Source organism: Lonchura striata, chromosome 9 (genome assembly GCF_046129695.1).
Source record: "Lonchura striata isolate bLonStr1 chromosome 9, bLonStr1.mat, whole genome shotgun sequence".
Lineage (NCBI taxonomy): Eukaryota > Metazoa > Chordata > Aves > Passeriformes > Estrildidae > Lonchura > Lonchura striata.
The window spans coordinates 28,115,234-28,135,045 of NC_134611.1; the positions used below are offsets into that span (position 1 = coordinate 28,115,234).

Below are 19,812 nucleotides of genomic sequence, written 5' to 3' on the forward strand. Positions count from 1 at the left end.
GAGAACACTAACTATAACAGTCTAGGAAAACTTAAAATATTTAATACTGAACTGCCTTAAATACTCCGTATTGAATTGCCTTAACTACTCCTTATCGAATAATCTTAATTAAGTTGCTGCATGATTAAAGACTGAAGTATTAATTCAAACTCACGTCTGATCTCTGTTCACTTTTTACTCACACCAGATTTAATTACACAAAGTGTACTGCTTTGCTATCGCTATAAAATAGTTCATGCCAAGACCAGCAGAGGCACCTCTGAAGGCCCGAAGCTCATAAATACAGTTTTAATTTACCAAACGCTAAAACGCAGACACGGGGAGACAAACGTTTACTTCGCGTTAGGACCGCAGAGCGGGCTAGAGATGCTCGAGAGCACCACAGGTGTATAGGGAAGAGAAACACCGCAAGTGTTGCTCCAGCTCCTGTCCCTCGTCGCTGGGGTGTGGGGACGGCTGGCTCGGTGCCTCGCTGCCTGGCGCTCCTGCTTCCCCGCCTGGGGCTCCGGGCGCGGCCCCTCGGCAGCGGCGCTCAGGGAGCGCGGCCCGGCAGGCCTCCACCCTGAGGGCGGTGCGGGGCCGGGGCGGCCACGATGACCCGGCCCCTGCGGGCCGCGGGCTCACCTGCCCGGCCCGGCCAGCGCCACCCGCCCGCGGAACCGCGGAGCGCCGCGGCTGCGAAACACCGCCGAGGCCAACCTGTGCCTGACAAGTGCCACGGCCAGCCTTTCCTTAAACACCTCCAGGGACGGCAACCCCGCCGCCCCCCTGGGCAGCCCCTTCCAATGTGTCATCACCATTTCCGAGCAGAATTCCTCCAGATGTGCGACCTGAACCTCTCCTGGTGCAGCTCAGCCCGCGCAGGGCGGTCAGTGGAGAGGGGCAGTGGTGCGGAGGGAGCCCCGCAGGACGCGGGGCCGCATCCCGGGAAAGGGACGGGAGAAGGCTGTGGAGGCGGAGGAGGGCGCGGGGCGGCCCGGGCGCGGCGCCCCCGTCCGCGCTCCCCCTGCCCAGCCCCGGCCATGAATATGTAACTCCCCTCTATTTCCCGAGCTCCATTGCGGAGCCGCCGCTCGCCATATTGTGCTGCGGGGGCTGCGGCGGCGGCGCCGGTCGCGGAGCGAGGCGGCGGCGGGCGGTGAGCGCGGGCCGGGCGCGCCGCCGGGGCTGTCCCGCCGGGGCTGTCCCGCCGGGGCTGTCCCGCCGGGGCTGTCCCGCCGGGGCTGTCCCGCGGCAGCGGGGCGGTGCGGAGCCGCGGGTGCCTGTGCGCGGTGTCCGAGCGGGGCTGGCCCCGGCCGGGAGGCGGCGGGGCGGCTGCCGGGCTGTTCCGGCGGGGCGGGGGTCGCGGCGTCCGGGAGGAGCCGTGCCCAGCGGTCCCATGGCAGTCTGGAGCCCCCGTTGCCCCAGCCCGGCCGTGCTGCGGGGCCGCGGGGCACCGAGCCGCCCGCAGGGCCGGCGTGGGGCTGCCGAGCCCAGAACAGCCGGGTATAACCATCTGTACACGCGTACCTATATGTACGCGGCTGTCTCCCTATGCATGCACGTAGGGATGCATGTGTAGGTGCATGTGTGCAGGCAGAGGGAGAAGGCAGGGCTCCATCGCGGCCGCAGTACCGCAGCACCAGCCGGGAGCGCGGCACCGCCGCTGCCATCCCCGGCGAGGGACAGCTCACGGACACGGCCCCGAGCTCTCCCGCTGGCTCTGAGCGGTGCGACCCTGGGTGTGATTTATAGCTCGGCCTTCCCGGTCTTTTGTCTGTCCCGGAGCCCGTGCCGAGCGGTGCTGGCGAGCCGGGATGCTCGGGAGCTGGGCTGGGAGCGAGCCGGCTGCTCCCGGGAAAATGTCGCTTCCCACAGGGCAGCAGGTGCAGAAGGACGCTGTGCCGGGAGCTGAGGATGTGTCTCCTCCCTCCACATCGCTCCCGCTGCTTTCTGTACGAATTTAGCACTTGCTTCTTGCCAAGTTTTACATTCTGCAGTAGCTCTTCTGGAGCTCTTGCCTTCCTTGCACCAGCCCTATGGCACTGTGTGTATATGAAATAAGCGCTAAGCAATAGTCTTCTCGGGATTTTTGTGAGCTGTTTGTTTTTCAGACCCTCTTCTATGGAAAATAATTGGATCAAGTGCCTAATTCCACAGAAATCCAGAGGACATTTAGTAGAGAAAGATGATTTCCAGTATGATAATTCATAACCTGCCCTGTTTGGAAATGGTCGTAGCGCTGAGTGATAACTGTGCACTGCACATGGGCTTTTAAGGATTAAAGAGAATTGCTTGTGTTTGGAAAAAATGTGACTGGTGTGCAGGTGAAATTATGATTGCTTGGGGAGAATTATTTCATCGAGTGTCATTCATTCAGTGACAAAGACTCAATTTGTCATAGGAGTTCCCTGCAGAGGTGCTCTGATTTGTATTCATCTGTGTTTCCATTAAAACTTGTGTAATGAGATAATTTGACTTTCTTATATATCATGTCAAGCTCAGCTGACATTCAGCTGTCAGCGAAGACAGAGGCACTGGCTGTGACAGCAGCAGATACGGATAAGCAGTATATTTTGCATTAAAAATGTTTGTTGGAAGGATTAGCTTTATCAGTTGTTTGGAGAAGGGAGGAATTTTCACTAGCTGCAGTGTCAGGTACAAGTTTGTGGCTGGGTGTGACTGTGACAGTGCCTCCCTGCAATGACAGACAAATCGCGAGCATCTTTAAACCTCACTGCCCCCATTCATTGTCACTTGCAGTGTTTAATAACTGCACACTCACAGTGTTTAATAATATTGTTGTCTGCATTCAAGTTTATGATAATAGAGGGACACAGACATTGTTTTGGAGGTATTTTTTCACTTCTTCAGTGGCTAAAATTGTTGGCCTTTGGCTTCAAAGCTTTGAAGCACCACCCTTGCTGCAACTGCCAAGAAAAGCACTTTCTGTCACGTCTTAGAGGTGAAATAATATGCAGGTGCCAGCAAAATAAATTGCATGGGTTTCCCTTGGTCAATGATGCTTTGTGTTCTAGGAGTGATGAGTGGTAATGGGTTGAGTATGGACTTGGTTGGGCCTCCTGGGTGATTGGAGCAGAATTCTGGCATTTTCAGTGCTCTGCTGTCATTGAATAGAAATTCAGGCTACAGGAAAGCTATCAGTCTTATATGTGAAATAGATGTTGGGCTAAGTGAATGTCTTCATCTTTCTTTTAACTCTTTCGCTTGCTTACCAAAAAAAAAAAAAAAAGTAATGGGAGGAGGGAAAGGAGCTTTAAAAATGAGACTCCAGTCTGTGACTGCTCAGTTGTATTTTTCTTAGGAGCACTGGATTTCCTCTTACTGAAGCACCAGCTCTAGGAACATGCATGAAAGAAGCATTGGAGTAAAGGAATTCCTTCCACTTTCTTTTTCCTTAAATACCCTCTACCTATTTTGTTCTGAAGAGATCAGCAGCTTAATAAGGATGCAGACAGAGAATAAAGAGATTGGTGAAGAGATGCTGTTGAGCCTCAGCTTGCTTTTGCTTGGCTTTCTGTTGATTCAAATAACTGGCTGTCAGAGCTGACCTTAAATTCTTAATTTTCGAAGGAATGAGCAGCATTTGATATTGTGGAGCTGTTTAGACTTGTTGCAGTGGAGAAATATTTTAGGAATTACCCCTGTCTGCTTTCCCCCAACATGTGCATCCTGGAGCTCTGTTGCAGACAGCAGGGAGTTAGCAGTAGTGTTCTGTTAACTAATTAAAAGCTAATCATTCTTTACTCTTCACCTCTTGGGATAACATTGCACTGGTTTGTGTAAGTATTGGTTTAAACTGTGTTAAATGTTGCTCCTGTAGTACTGTTTACAAAATGGACAGTTTTACTTGCGAGGGAGTCCTTGAAACAGAAATCGTTCTTTGCAGTTGCCCAGCTTTAGGTGAGAGCTGCCTGCTTGCCAAATTCAGTGTTTTTCTTTTATATGTTTATTGCAGCAATTAAGTCAATCAGACATAAAATTGCTTGAGTCTTTTTGTCTATCAGGTGTTGTGGGGGAGTTTATTTTCTGTTTATTAATAACCAAGCTGTCTTCTTGTTCTCATCAAGAAAATTCTATCACTGTTGGTTGTGGCTTCACTGCCAAGTGGGAGAGAAATCCTTGTGGCTCTCTAACATAGCTCTTGGAAGGAACCTGGAATCCTGCACATGCCTCTGGCAGAACCAGTCACAGCATTTGTGAAGATGCAAAAGATTCTGAATTGTAGCACATGGATGTTCACAGAATTTTTGTTAGATGCACAAAAAATTTAAAGGCCACAACAGAGGTACTGAAATGATTAAACTTTACCTTACTGATTGAAGTGCTCTGGTCTTGCTTTTGGCAGCTGTTACTTCAAGGACACGGCAAGAGAGTGGCCTCAAAAAAATGTGCCAGCAGAGCAGGGCAAGGAAAAATGAAAAACTAAGTCTCATTAAAAATATCCTAAGGCAGCACATATCACAAATTGTTTGCACAATTTAGTTGCTTGATGGATTCAACTTTTCTAGAGTTTGAGGCTTTACTTTCGTTTGCTCCCAAAAGTTTTCAGTCCTTTATCCCTCCCGTTCTGATCTGATACAGCACTGAAATTAATTTTAGAAAGGAATTTGACTTTTCTCCTTACCAGCTGTTATTAATTCTGAAGTCCAAGGTTAATTTAAGAGATAAAGAACTTCATTTTTGAAACTCACCTGGGTAGTCACACGCATACTATACACTACCATGCTTCATAGTATGAAAAACTTGGCATAAAATTTAACAAGCAGCAGATCAAATCACAATTCAACTCACTCCCCCAGAGTTCTGCTTAATATTATTGCTTCACAGGGCTAAATTATAGCTTGGTAATGGCTGTTTTCCTTTTTATATGAATTCTTGGCAAAGGTCTTTGGCACATTTGAGGTCAAGTGTTTGCCTGATCTATTGATCCACATCAACAGTGAGATGTTGCTGTTCCTGTAACATTTTTGGGGTTTGTTTCTACTCCTGGCAGAAGGCATTAATGTTGTAACATACTTTAATACTACTTTGGAGGAGATACAGGTGATGTGAAAGGTTAAGTTCCAGGATATGAGCTCTAATGATTAAAATTATCTTACTGCCTGATGCATTACAATAGCAGGCAAAGTTTGCTTTTGTGTGTGTGTGTGTGTGTACCAAAACCTGAAAAGTTTTCAAATTAACCCTTACAAAAATTCTAAGCTTTATAATTTAGTAATAGCCTGGGTTTGACATCTGATGAGTTTGAGCAGGTGAGTTCTGGACACCTTAGAGGAACGGATGATATAGATAGTTCTCTGGAAATGTCATGGTATTTTTATGTATTCCATTTTTTCTAGCTGAGGAGATGTCAAGGAGAGTAGGGTACAGAACTGGGAATGAGGAGCTGACACTGAGGGCTAAAGGTTATTGACAAGAGTGGAGTGATCTGGGAGGTGGTGTGAAAAGGCCAGATGCATGCAGAGTACAGACCTTGTTAGAATAAACTGAAATTTGAGCTTCAGCTCCACAGGAGGGATGTACCTGGGCTCAGGGTGCTTAAATGCTGCTATACTTTCCTGCTATAAATATACAGAGAAGCACCAACCTAAAATCAATCACATCTTTGTTTCATGTCCAGAAGTATATGGCTGTTCCCAACACTCATAAAACAGCCTGGAGTTTGATCAGCAGTTTAATTTGGTACTTAATTTCCCCCTGTTGCCCTTGACATCTAAACCAGGAGGATTATCTCCCTTTGGACACTTCTGTCAGCATCAGATTCATGGAGCCCTTCCAGAGGTGTCCAGATGCACAGCAGATGGTTTGTGTGAGGTCACACTCCAGTGTCTCTCAGCCAGGAGCAGCAGCTTCACAGCCAGATTGGAAATGCTGCCCAACTCCATGGATTGATCCATCTCAGGGCCAGGGAATTGTGAGTGGCTGTTAGCTGGAAGATTCCATACCTCAAAAGCAGAACACTTTCTTAGGAGAGTAAATACAGCCAAGAAACTGTAAAACACCATGTGCTTCCAAGCCCATGGGTTTCAGAAATGCCATTATTATTTTTTCCCTCAGTCAGATGTCATCTGTCCAGCAGCCTTCCAGGGATTCCATAATCACAGCATTAGGTGTTGCTACTTGTTTTTCAAGAGAGGATTTTTTTTTCAGTGTTGAAGAAAAATGCTTTTATGTTTATGGGAAAATGGGAGTTTGGGACTAGTTATTAGGAAAATGCAAACCCCTGCTGTGGTATGACTGAGAGGGACAGTCATGCTGGGAAAAAGTCTTCGGTGTTACCAACTGTTGGGGCTGTTAAACTGCATCATTGCCTTGGATTTTTCTGCATTCCTCAATTTTATTGACTGCTTTGGGACATTTTTGAGTCTGTGGTCTGGAGTTAATGATACATCTTTCCCTCCTTGCTGGGAGTGCTCTAGGGCAGCACTGAGGTTGGGTCTCTTTGCTAACTGCTTTTTGTAGAGTGACAAACCTTGGATTTCTCAGCATTTTAAATGAACTTGGCAGAGTCTTGAGTGTGGGGAACATTTGCCATTCATGTATTTACAGATAGTTTTTTTTATTGCATTAGCAAGTTCTCCATTGTGCCAGTCACCCAGTATCTGACATTCAGTGAGAGCTGACCTATTCAGATGTACAATTTGTGTCTTAATTTTATAGTTTTATTTTAGTTAAATTGTTTTCTCAGCCGTAGTGGGGCCGTATTGATATAATTGATTGAAACATTTGAATGTTAATCTCTTCATTTCCTTCTGTAAATAAAGTAGGAAAATAGGATGGCAGGGAGCCAGGTGCAAACACTGTTAAATTGGGATTGTCAGAGTGTTTAATTTTCAGTGAGCATCACTTCAGTTGTAGCTGAAGTTGGAATGACACAAAGTCATTGCTGGCAGTCAGGGCTGTAATGATGCAGGTGCTTTTAAACGCTACTTATCAAAGCCAGCTCAGGGATCCCTGACATGATCATGCCCTGGCATGAATCTGATCCCTTTCTTAATTCCCAGCCACACTGTTGCCCAGGAGTGGCTGCTGAGATGGTTTCTTTCTCTCACAGAGCATGGATCCATGGTCCATAAGAGAAAAGGGCCACATGGTTGTAAAGCTGGAAGAGTAGTTTTGGATGGGCTATTGGGAAGGAATTGTTCTCTTTGAGGGTGGGCAGACCCTGGCACAGGGTGCCCAGAGAAGCTGTGGCTGCCCCTGGATCCCTGACACTGCCCAAGGCCAGGTTGGATGGGGCTTGGAGCAACCTGGGCTGGTAGAAGGTGTCCCTGCCCATGGCAAGGGGATGGCATTGGATGATCATAATCCTGATGGCTGAATGAATTAAACCCAGTTCAGCAGAACCTTCCTCCCTTGAGTTTAGCCCCTTCAGAGATCAGGGTATAACTAGACTAAGTGCAATACAAACTCAGCAAGAGACACTTTGAGGAGTGGTGGGCAGTTTGGGAGGCACAGCCCGGTGCGGTGACATCTCTGTTCAGGTTCACTGAGGAGGGATTTTCACAGCAGGGAACAAAAGGAGCTCCAAGCCAGAACCTGATTTGGCTGTTTCCTGGGGGATTTTTGATCCAGAGAGGAACATAACTTCAGAGTGAATACTGAACATACTAGATTATAATCTAGTACCAGTTGTCCTGGATGTAAAGCTATCTGAACTGCCAGGTAACTACAGGGGAGGTTAATTCCTTCAAATAGTGTCTTCCAGATTGTGTGGATTTTTTTTTTTCAAATCAAGCTCTAAGCCAATAAGTAAAACCAGAAAATACCTTAAATTTCAGAGTGCTTTAATTGAATAATTTGAAATGAATTATTGGGTTGAGTACTCTGTGAAAATGTGCAGTCTGTTCCAAATACTAGTCATGGTGTGTGAGAGAGTTAAACTTAAAGTTCTAAACCTGTTAAACTTCCAAGTAACTGCACTATGAATACCTGTTTTTAAAATAATTAATCCTTAGGAAGAAAACCCTGAAATGGTTTGAAGGTGCTGTTGAATTTGGCACACTGAATAGAGGTCTAACTGTCTTACTGTTTTAAGTCTAAATATTTACCTTTTACAGCTTGGAATAGAATTCAGTTATTTCTAAGGTTTTAATACTCTCTAAAAATGTGTGTAATTTTTTTTTTTTTAAGAGCCTGATGCAACTTTTTCCTCATAAGTTTTGTTTTTTTTTTTTTCATGAAAGTTTCACAGAAAGTTGAATGGGGGTGGTGTGGTTATGGTCACACCTGAGCTGGGTATATGGGTTCTCTCTTCAGGTGCTTGATACCATTCCAGCCTTTCTCTGATCTCAAGGTTTGCTGACACAACCACACTGCAGATGCTCTTTAGCCTTTGTTTGGGCTAAAACAGGACCTGCAAAGCATTCTGGAGCATAATCCAGGTTTGTGAGGGATCCCTGATGGCATCCCCTGCTCCCTGTTTAAAGCAGGACCACCATCAAGGTTAGTGCTGGGCTAGAGCTTAGAGGAAAAGTTATATATTCAGAACTGACTAATTTTCAGCAATAGAACTAAGGAGCTGTTACTCCTTGGTGGATGTGAGGGTGGAAACCTGTGAAAGGTAAGCTGGGAAGGGCAGGAGCAGAGAAATGGTGGTGCTGAGCTCCTGCTTTGGTTGCCAACAGATCTGACTGGTCTGCTCTTAAGTGCTGTCAGCTGGATTTTATTTTTACTGGACAGTTTCAGGAGTGGGATAGCCAAATGCCCACCCTACTTCAGTCATGACTACGTTGGAGTAAATAATTAAGTATATTTCAGTGTAAGAGGTTGCAAAGTGGATGTGGTGTGTAACAAGTGTGGATATTAGTCTGCTGGAGTTTTTTGTCCAAGCACATTTGGATGAAGGACATCCCAGCATAGATTCCACAGCCAGTGAGCAGGCAGGAGATCCAAGGTCCTTTCAGACAGTGTGTTCCTTACTGTTATTTTTTCCTGTAACTGCCTGTTTTCCAGCATTTCCGGGACAAGACTTACTTTCCTAAATTCCCAACTGGTTTTCTTCAAATTTGTTGAGGTGTAGTACATTGGTTTATCAGTCAGCTCTGGCTGATTGTGACAGATATGTGTACCCTGTAATTATGGAGTTTGTGCCTAGGGTTTTTGCTGTCCCTGAAGACTGAGTCAGTCTGAAGGGTTGCAGGTGATTAAGGTGTTTTTCTTTATGATTGACAAGAATGGCCCTCTGGCCACAGGACTAATCCAAACAGCTACTTGGTGGCTCTGAGAGAGAGGTTTAATCTGCCAGAGGGCAGGGTTAGATGGGATATTGGGAAGAAATTTCTGCCTGTGCGGGTGGGCAGGCCCTGGTACAGGGTGCCCAGAGAATCTGTGCCCGTCCCAGTCCTGGGAATGTCCAAGGCCAGGTTGGATGGGGCTTGGAGCACCCTGAGCTAGTGGAAGGTGTCCCTGCCTGTGGCAGGGGGTTGAAACTGGATTATCATTAAGGTCCCTTCCAATCCAAATTGTTTTGTGATTCTGTAAATGTGGTTTCACCCCAATTAGCCTGTTGCTGTGTGACTGGTTGCTTTCCTCTTATATCCAGAGGGAACAGGCAAGTCATAAAGGTAAAATGACGATAAAAGGTCTAAGGTTGCTGGTGTTAATGTGGTTTTTGTGCAATGGATGGGTTTGGTGATGACCTGGCCCCAGAGCTGCTGTTCTGTGTTAGCCAGCACATGAGTTCAGGTGAGGAATTACCTGTACAGGCAGGAGCTGCTGGGATGAGCCCTTCACTCGGGTGTGGAGAGCAGGCTCCTGTCTAGGACAGGCTGGATCCTCTGGGGCTCTGCTGTCTTGGTCCATGTGCTCCAGCAGGTTTTGGCCAGGGTTGTGATTAGCAGCTTCATTAATTTCTTTCAGCTGCTGAAATGATGGTTAATTGAATGTGTCAGTTTTAAAAGCACACAAGAGTGGTATCCAGTGCAGACACAGAATGATGTTTGGCCTCTGTTAGAACAGCATGAAAAAATCCTTATCCTGGAGCACTTAGCTTCCTGTACACCTGGAATTGCCTTAAATATTAGTGGAAATTAGAACACAGAGAAACAGTGTTTCCCTTCTTTGCTGAGATGTGTCACTTAATACCATCATTAAATTCATAGCACCGAATAAGTGAAATAAAACACTGACAGGACAGCCCAGTGCTTCAGTCTGCAGCTGGGGCTTCTTACCTTTACTGGGGTGGTGAGGTCTTAACTGGACATGGGACTTCTCTGATCCCTCAGAGGAACCTGTCTCTTGTGACAAGTAAACTGCAGTTTCAGGGCACGACATTTACACAGTAAAATTGGAGTTGGAGATGGACTCTGAGAGGAATTAGAGTGACAGAAAAAGGGGAAGCTTCAGACTGACAGAGGGTATGTTGGTGTTGGATATTGGAGGAAGTTGTTCCCTGTGAGGGTGGGCAGGCCCTGGCACAGGGTGCCCAGAGAAGCCGTGGCTGCCCCTGGATCCCTGGAAGTGTCCCAGGCCAGGCTGGACAGGGCTTGGAGCAACCTGGGACAGTGGAAGGTGTCCCTGCCCATGGCAGTGGGTTGGAACTGGATGATCTTAAAGCTTCCTTCAAACCCAAAGTATTCCAGGATTCTGTGATTCTACTTAATAGACATAATAGTGGATGTGGCTATTTTATGTCGGGCTTTTTTCCCCTCCTTCCTCAAAAAGAAGGAAAATACCAAATGAGAAAACTCTGATTTCTGTGCCTGGATGAAAGTAGATTTAGTGCTCTGCACAGCTTATCTTGCTTTTCCCTTCACAATTAATTAAAGCTTATATAGTAACCTTGTTCTCCAGAGAGTTTGGGCTTTTTCATAAAGAACTTAATGAGTTGGAATATAGATTATAATGTATGTGGTAGATGCCAATAGAAAATGCATTTGGCTGCTGAATTGAAGGGTCTGGAAACCCAGATTTAAAAAAGGTATAAAAGAAAGCACTTCTAATTCTTCCACCTAGAAAAAAGGTCTGCAATTGCAGTCTTGCCACTTACATAGTTACAATTATTTTTTTTAAACATTCCACTGTCTGGGATAAGTTTTCCTGCTCAAGGCAGACACTTCTGGAGTCATGGGAAGCAATGCCTCCTCTCCCCCAGCATAAAAGTATTTTCAGAAATATTATTTTCTTCTATCTCTTTGCAGACTTTTTCACATCTGCAGTGACTCTGTGGTAATTTTGCCTCATCTCATACAGTAATACTAAAATTTTGATGGAACAGCACTGCAGTTTCTCTGGGTTTTTAAAATTACTATTATTATTTAAATTATGCAGTGACTGGGTTTCTCTTGATCTTTCAGCATCCTTCAAACTTCTGATGGGAAAGCCCATGGGATGTGTTTTGAAGAAGGAGGAAAAGCCCTCGTGGTGTGCTCCAGTGAGCACATTTGACTGGTGTGCTGTGTCGTGTCTCATTTTGCCCTTCCCCTCAGTGTTGGAAGCAGACCCTGCTTGACCCATGTGCATGTTTGGAAGTGGATGTTTCAGGAATATTTTCCACATCAGGTGGCATTTGTGGCCCATGTTCTCTGGCCCTCAGTTCTGTGACACTTTTGTTTAACAACTCAATTGATTTTTGCCAAGTGTTCACGGCTGAGCAGCTCCCCCAGTTCTCCTGCAGTGGTACAAGCAGGAGATTATCCTTGTGTGACACAGCAGAGCCTGGTACGTGGGGGGACGGGTGTTCCCTGGAGCTTCTGCTGGGCTGGACACACGCTGCTGTGGCTTGGGAGGGAGAGGATCCTGAGCCAGACTCACCTGAGTGCTCAGCCCGTGTCCCTTCTTTCCCCAGCCATGTCTCAGGCCGTGCAGACCAACGGGACGCAGCCTCTGAGCAAGACCTGGGAGCTCAGTCTGTACGAGCTGCAGAGAACACCCCAGGTAATCCCAGAGCTGTGGGACTGCTGGGCTTGGGAGGGACCTCTAGAGATCACCCAGCCCAACCCCTGCCCAGGCACGGTCACCAGAGCAGGTGGCACAGGGACAGGTCCAGGGAGGTTTGGGATGTCTCCAGACAGGGAGACTCCACTCCCCAGGCAGCTGCTCCAGGGCTCTGCAGCCTCCAAGGGAAGAAGTTCTTCCTCGTGTTGAGGTGGAGCTTGTTGTGTTTTAGTTTATGGCCATTTCTCCTTGTCCTGTCACTGGCACCATGGAACAGAGTCTGGGACCATCCTCTGACACCCCTTGGAGATAGTTACATAGATAATGAGAGTCCCCTCTCAGTCCTGTCTCCTCCAGACTGACCAGGCCCAACTCCCACAGTCTCTCCTGATCAGAGAGATGCTCCAGACCCCTCATCAGCTTCATGGCCTCCCCTGGACCCTCTCCAGCAGCTCCTTGTTTTTATTGTGTGTTGCAGGGCTGGCAGCACTGGGGTTTTGTGTGCTGTGTGTGTTTGTCCTGTCTCTTTGCTGTGTTCCCTTGAGTAAAACATGCCGCCTTCACGAGGAAGGAACTCAATCCCAGGAAAGAACCTTTCCCTTCTTTGCTGCCAGGAAGCCATCACAGATGGCCTGGAGATCGTGGTGTCCCCCAGGAGCCTGCACAGTGAGCTCATGTGTCCCATCTGCCTGGACATGCTCAAGAACACCATGACCACGAAGGAGTGTCTGCATCGCTTCTGCGCCGACTGCATCATCACTGCCCTCAGGAGCGGGTGTGTGAGCGCTGCCAGGGACACTGCCAGGGGACAGGGAAGGGACACTGCCAGGGAGGGGACACTGCCAGGATGCGGTGGGGATGACACTGCCAAGGCCTGGGGAGGGGACACTGCCAAGGATGGGACACTGCCAGGAAGAGGGATGGGATGCTGCCAGGGGCAGGGATGAACACTGTGGAGGAAAGAAGGCTTGGACAGTCCATTGCACGTGAGGTGGAAGTGTCCTTGGTCAGGGGTTGATGTGGGACAGTGCACTGGGAGTTTCTGAATGTGCAGCACACCTTTTAAACCCTGTTTTTCCATGTTCAGCCATCTCTGGAAGACAGATCAAATTGCTTCCTCATGACAAATAATTTCATAATTCTGTTTCTTACAAGGAGTTGAAGTCCTTTTTTCTATTCTTTTTGTCCCTTAGATCCAGTAACAGTAAAGCAAAAATACACATTGCTGACAAAAATGGGTTTCATTTCCCTTATTCTTCCTTTTCCTAACAATACATTTCAAATTACGTGGCCTTCAGCCATTTCAAATTATGTGTCTTGTGAGTGCTAGAAATCATGGAATCATAGAATCCCAGAATGGTTTGTCTTGGAAGGAACTTTAAAGGCCATTCAGTCCCACCTCTGCCATGGTCAGGAACACCCTTCCACTGTCCCAGGTTGCTCCAGGCCCTCTCCAGGCTGGCCTTGCACACTGCCAGGGATCCAGGGGCAGCCACAGCTTCTCTGGGCACCCTGGGCCAGGGCCTCCCCACCCTTACAGGGAAGAATTTCCTCCTAAGACTATGCCTCAGTATAATTTCCATTAGGCATCCATTTTTTCTAGGTAAAAATCTATCCAGAAAATGAAGAGAAGGGAATGTAGGACTTCTGATCTCTTCAGTCTAAATAGCTTGTTCAAACATACTTTAAAATAAAAGAGCAGCAGGGAGAGATATGTTTGAGATCTTTGTTTAAATATCTGCAGCTACCTGATTTGTCAAGAGACAGAAGCCCCTTTCTAGATTTACTATAAGTAGTGAGTCTTAGCGAGCACCTTGACCAAGAATGGAAGCAACAGGGCAGAGTTTTGTTACTGCTGGAGAGCTAAGTGTTGTTTGCTTCCTCCTTGCCCATGTCCAGGAACAAAGAATGTCCCACATGTCGCAAAAAGCTCGTTTCAAAAAGATCCCTGCGGCCAGACCCCAATTTCGACGCACTCATCAGTAAGATTTACCCGAGCCGGGATGAGTACGAGGCTCATCAGGAGAGGGTGCTGGCCAGGATCAGCAAGCACAACAACCAGCAAGCCCTGAGCCACAGCATCGAGGAAGGATTAAAGATTCAGGCTATGAACAGGTACATAATCACCTCATTTGCCTTTAGGCTAAAAATACAATGCCTGTCCTCATGCCCTGTGGAGCTTGAGAATCTTCTCTCCACTGATATCTGCCAAAACGATTTTTAACCTTTGGCAAAAGGATTTTTAACCTTTTATCTGCTGTCAGAAATCTCTTTATCATTCCCTGTGACTTCTGTGACAGCCTGATAGAAACTTCAGTTTAGCTTTACCCAATTATGGCTGTCATGTCTTAGATAAGAAACCATAACACCATAAATCCTGTACCAAAATTCTGCCCTTACATGCCAATGAATGCGCAGAATACCAGGATTTGGGGCTTAGTTTTGTCTTAATTCACAGGCTGCAATATGTGGTGTTTACACGGTGGTGAAATTCCAGATGTGCATTTAAACCTAAGAGAGCCAGCTGGGAGAGAGGCCCCAAACTTTGCATGATAAAGCATGGTGTGATTTAATAATTCTAATCACATGTGAATCCATGCTTGGATGAAAATAATGGTCTGCAATTGCCAGAAAAACAGCTGTGTGAAGTTAAAATAGTCTTAAAACATAGATAAAAGTTGTTTGAAGGACATGAAAAAATGAATAGTTCTTTCTATGAGTATATTTCTCTACTAAAGAATTAATATTAGTAATTTTTTTAACTTTAAATCTCTCTGAAATGTTCAGTGCTTGCATGTGCACGTGGCTTACTTGGGGAGGAGGTGTGTTGTGACCTGGCTGGATTCTGGATGGGTCAGGGTTTATCTCTGCCTGTTTGTGGCCAGGTTGCAGCGGGGCAAGAAGCAGCAGATTGAGAATGGCAGCGGGGCCGAGGACAACGGCGACAGCTCCCACTGCAGCAACGCCTCCACACACAGCAACCAGGAAGCGGGGCCCAGCAACAAGAGGACCAAAACCTCGGATGACTCTGGGCTGGAGCTGGACAACAACAACACCACTGTGGCCATAGATCCTGTGATGGATGGGGCCAGTGAGATCGAGCTGGTGTTCAGGCCTCACCCCACCCTCATGGAGAATGATGACAGTGCACAGACAAGGTCAGTGGCCCCTTGCCATCTCCAGGTATTCTGCTGCTGTTTCCTGGTGATCGGTTTTCCATCACTTCTTTGGGCTTCTGAACATCAATTTACTTCAGTCATATCACATCCTGTTTAACTGTACCACAGGATGAAGTGGCAGGGACTTTAAAATCCATCCAGTGCCACCCTCTGCCACGGCAGAGACACCTTCCACTATCCCAGCTTGCTCCAAGCCCCATCCAGCCTGGCCTTGGACACTTCCAGAGACCCAGAGGCAGCCACAGCTTCCCTGGGCAACCTGTGCCAAGGCCAGATGTAAATAAACACTCTCCCCTTCTTTCTGTTCTAAGTCAGGTAGATGTTACTGCTCAACGATTACAAAAAATAGGACCACAAGCTGTTTTAAGCCTTTGATCACAAATAAAGATGTTTTTAAGGTTTTCTAGCATTGCAGTTCAGTAGTGGGATGATGGTGTTATATCAGCCCCTTTCTACTTACTCTAAGATTCTTTAGGAATAAACAAACCTTGTATAAGTGTCAGCAGTTTCCAGAGCAGCTTTGTGTCAGTAGGATTTGCTGGCTGGCAGCTTTTCTGACTCTTTTTGTTCTTAATCCAGTCCAAGCACAGATTGCAAGTTTTGATTCACAGCAAAGAGTAGTTTTCTGGTGTTTCCTCGGGTCTTTTCTTGGCTTTCTCTGCTGATGAGACATCTCTCTGTGATGTGTGTAAATCTGTGCAAAGCTTCAGCTGGGAATTGTCTCTAAAGGCCTTTTCACAGCTGACCTTTAACACTTGGGGCATTGCAGATGGCTTTTCCCACAGCTGCTGCTGTGCATTATCGATGATCTGTGTGGCTGCTGTCGCAGGTACATCAAGACCTCGGGCAATGCCACGGTTGATCACCTGTCCAAGTACCTGGCAGTGAGACTGGCCTTGGAGGAGCTGCGGAGCAAAGGCGAGTCCAACCAGATGAACCTGGACACGGCCAGTGAGAAGCAGTACACCATCTACATCGCCACCGCCGCCGGCCAGTTCACCGTAAGCACCGAGCCCTGCATGCACCTCTGCTCAAAACTCTGCTGGCCTCAGGGGAAAACTCGTGGCACTAGCTTATTTAGCAGCAGATCGCTTGCTTTTTGGTAAAAACTTGATTGGTAGAAAAGGAGGCATGGAAATTACTTGGGGAAAATGCAGTGATGGCACCAACAATGACCTGGCTTATGCCATTCTTCTCCAATAAAAATTGAAGAGGGAAAAACATTACTTCACTTGAGAATTTGCATGTTTTTTATCTTGTAACTTGTGCCACATTATTGGTGATTCCTTCAAGTCAACACATTTAAGCATTGATTTAAGTAGCCTCTTTTACAGCACAACACCAGATTACCTCATTTGTTCCCATTTTACTGTTCTCTTCTAGGTACTAAATGGGTCCTTTTCCCTGGAACTGGTCAGTGAGAAGTACTGGAAAGTGAACAAACCCATGGAACTGTACTATGCCCCCACCAAGGAGCACAAATAAGTGCTGGGAAACTCGGATGGAACTAACTCTTTTTATAATTATGACTTCTTTAATATTAAAATAAGGCACCCCCAATATCTTCATGGACAACACATGTGGTGCCTTCAGGCGCTCTCACTATACTCAGTAATATGACTAGACAGTATTCTGGGCTGTATTTAATTTAGTCTTTGGGTTGAGTTTTTTGGTTTTTCCCTAGGAGACTAAATGACCTCCAGTGCATTCCAGTGTTTGAGATGCTTTTTTTGTTCCTAATGCATGATATCTGATCCAGTGTTCCGGTTTGGAATGGCTTCATTTTGTCCAGGTAAATCTGGATTTCTGCTCCATCGGACACAGTTATTAGTAGCCTCTGTGAAGTGTGGAGTGTTGGGTGGCCAAGGAAGTCTGTTCAATAGTAGCATATGCCAAGGAATGTGTTAAATGTTGGAATTTGGTGATTGTTATCCATCTGAAGAATGATTGGTAGGGAATGGATTTGGGATAGTCTTGCAGCTAGAGGTAATCTGATTCCTTAGGAAAGGTTCATTAAGGCATTTTCTTGTGAACAAAGGTGAATTTTGCATCTTGTGAGAGGTATTGCTGCCCATGGCAGGGGCTTGGACTGGAACAGTGTTTAAGGTTCCTTCCAAGTCTAGCCATCCTGGGATTCTAGGATTCCAAAGAGAGCTGCAGTGAGAAAACTGACACTTTAAAATCTTGCTGTTTACTAGGCTTAATTTAATACTTCAGTGCAAAGTGGTTTATCAGATTGGTTTGGTTTTGTTTTTAATGGCTATTTCAGTCAAAAAACACGCAAACACCCCAAACCCCTAACTCTTCCCTATGCGGGACGTGCCAGTCTTGATTCCTGCCTGGCAGCGTTGCCCTGTCCTCACAGCTGAACTGAAGGAAATCTGGATTTTTCATAGTCCTGCTCTGTTCCCTAGAGTAGAATCTCTGTTGTGAATGTGCTGTAAAGAACTGTTCAGAAAATTTTTTTGTTAAAGCAAATCCCCTAAATTCCAGCAATACAACCATCAAAATGCTTTGCTTTGGGGAATTGTGCCACCCCAGCAGGGATCTTTTCCCAGTGTCAGGTGAGTAGGGAAGACTTCGATTGTAAGCTGCTCCAAGATTCTGCTTTTGTTACTTTGCCATAGCTTTAACAAACATGGCTTAGCACTTTGGAAGACAACTTCAGTACTTGACAAAGTTTACCATTTAGTGTCTTACATTTAGGCTCATTTCCCAGCGTGGCAGTGGGCTGTGCTGTCAGGCCTGGTAGCTGCTGGTCATTTTGCACGTGCAGCCCTTGTACATGTTCTGGACCTTGCTGTGGCTCTGAGGGGGCAGCTTGACCTGTCCCACGTCCTGTCTGAAGGGAAGCTATCACCATGAGGTTCCCTTTGCTCTAAGACTTGCTGATGAACCCTCCCCTGTTTGCCCCTGAGGCTTGAAGCCAATAGTTGGTAGGTGGGAAGCACCAGGCTTTACTGCACATGGTGTGGTTTACACTCCTCCTGTGTCCTGCCTGAACTCCCACTGGCTTTGGCATGTGATACAAAAGTATTCTGCTGCTCGGGGATTCTCCTGGGAAGGACTTGGCCCTTCCCTGGCTCTGGGCTTTCCTAGCACTTGTAAATACTGTCCCTTCTGGCTGCTGTTCAGATCAGCTTTATCCCGCTGTGGAAACTGCACCGGCTTCGAGTAACTTAATTATTTCCTCTGACTGGAGAGCCTTGGGCTTTTGTGACATGAAATGGAAGAGTTCAGGCCTCAGAGCACAGAGGGGCAGCTATTAGGGACCTGTTTTTGCTGACTTTGTGAAGCGTTGCTGTATAGACTGTAGTGCATGTCCATGGAATATAATGGGGGGTGGGGGAGTGGCTGTGCTAAATGCTTTAAAGTTACTGGGGAGAACTTCTAGATTAGTGCCAGCATCCCTCCTGGGGGGAGCTAAGGGGAGGGACAGTCCCTTAAGCAAGAGCAGTGTTGTAAAGCTGAGCAGTCTGTCTAGGAGCTGTCACTTTGTCTCCAGTTCTTTTGAAAAGCGTGAGAGAATGTGAAGCTTTTATTTTCATGTTGTAGTGAATTTCCTGAATATTTATGTTCTTTAAATATTATATATATAATGTAGTTGTTTGATTAAATCATTGATTGCACTGTGACTCTTTAGTGCTATAAACTATTTTATTTTCAAAATGCCATTATTCTTCCCCCTTTTAAAGCCATGTTCTTTTCTAAGTACATAATGTGTGTTACGTACGGGTAAGCCTAATATTCTACTAAAGTATCTCCTATCCAACTAAAGTCCCACTGAAACGCTCAAATTGACAATAAAAGCAAAAATGTTATCAACAACTTGTTGGGAATTGCAGTGCTACTTCCTCTTGTGGTTGATGAAGGACCCCTTTGGGCAGTGTTTGTGTTTGTGTTGCCATGCCTGGCACTGTGCAGGTGCAGCTCAGCTCCACCAGTGGTGGCTGTTACAGACCCCTGAGACCAGCTCACCTCCTGAGCCTTGAGTGAGAAATAGGGGCACACAGAAGGTTATCAGCTCTTCCACTGACCTGTCACAGGTGCTGCTGTTCCAACCAGATCAGGCAGCCTGAGGAAGGGGATGAAGGTTTTTCATAGCACTCAGGTTAAACCCAGCAACCTTGGGTGTATTTAACTATTAGGCAGCTTCAGTCAATAGGAGCAGAGAGCAACTGTAATGAACCCCTTCAGCTGAGGTGCATTATTTAGAGATCAAGTTTTGTTCCTTTCCTTGCAGTCTCTCTACATTCACCACATTTAACCAGAAGATGCACCTTGAGTTAAGAGGCAATGCTTGAGTATGGCCAGTGTAGGGCTTCTTGAGATGCACTGAACATGAACAGTCTCTTGACTGAGATCCTGCTGCTCTCTGGGCTACCACTGCTTATCCAAATTGCCTCTGAACAGCTTCAACTTCCAGAAAGCTTCCTGGCCATGTGGATCCATGCAAGGAGGAACAAGATGTCTCATGCTCCAGACTCTAACCTACAGTAATGGCAGTAATTGACCCTACCTGGTCAACAGCAGAGACAACTGCTGAATAGGAAGAGAATCCCAGAGGTCTGAGTTACAAACACTCCTTCAGCTGGTCCCTGACAACAGGCAAAACCCCACCCCAGATTACAACAGCTTCTAACTCTCTGGCAGAGGAAAAGAGCCCAGATTGTACAGCCAAGTCTGAGTTTCACTTTTTCTGCCCTTCCAGACCTGGGAATTCCAATTACTCCAACCTGGGAATAGTTGCCTT

General features: G+C 46.6%; 1 protein-coding gene across 6 annotated transcripts; it reads left to right on the forward strand.

Annotated features, from left to right (window-relative positions):
* The first annotated feature begins 846 nt into the window (after nt 1-846).
* RNF2 (ring finger protein 2) lies at nt 847-18,887 on the forward strand. 6 transcript variants are annotated; one of them, XM_077785509.1, is made up of 7 exons: nt 847-868; nt 11,792-11,880; nt 12,495-12,655; nt 13,780-13,995; nt 14,766-15,038; nt 15,889-16,060; nt 16,443-18,887. In XM_077785509.1, the coding sequence occupies exons 2-7, from the start codon at nt 11,794-11,796 to the stop codon at nt 16,542-16,544; spliced, it is 1,011 nt and encodes a 336-aa protein (XP_077641635.1). In that variant the 5' UTR covers nt 847-868; nt 11,792-11,793; the 3' UTR covers nt 16,545-18,887. The 6 variants fall into 6 exon arrangements, with proteins under 6 accessions (XP_077641635.1, XP_077641633.1, XP_021380818.1 ...); XM_077785507.1 differs by having other exon boundaries at nt 849-868; nt 12,471-12,655; XM_021525143.3 differs by lacking the exon at nt 847-868 and adding an exon at nt 901-1,138 and having other exon boundaries at nt 12,471-12,655.
* Nucleotides 18,888-19,812: the final 925 nt, after the last annotated feature.

Bases quoted from the DNA above. Each gene is read 5' to 3' on its own strand.
- RNF2 (XM_077785506.1), top strand. From the start codon at position 11,335: ATGTGTTTTGAAGAAGGAGGAAAAGCCCTCGTGGTGTGCTCCA. The intron at 11,378-11,791 runs GTGAGCACATTT...TTCTTTCCCCAG, and splicing joins AGCCCTCGTGGTGTGCTCCA to CCATGTCTCAGGCCGTGCAG. The intron at 11,881-12,494 runs GTAATCCCAGAG...CTTTGCTGCCAG, and splicing joins AGCTGCAGAGAACACCCCAG to GAAGCCATCACAGATGGCCT.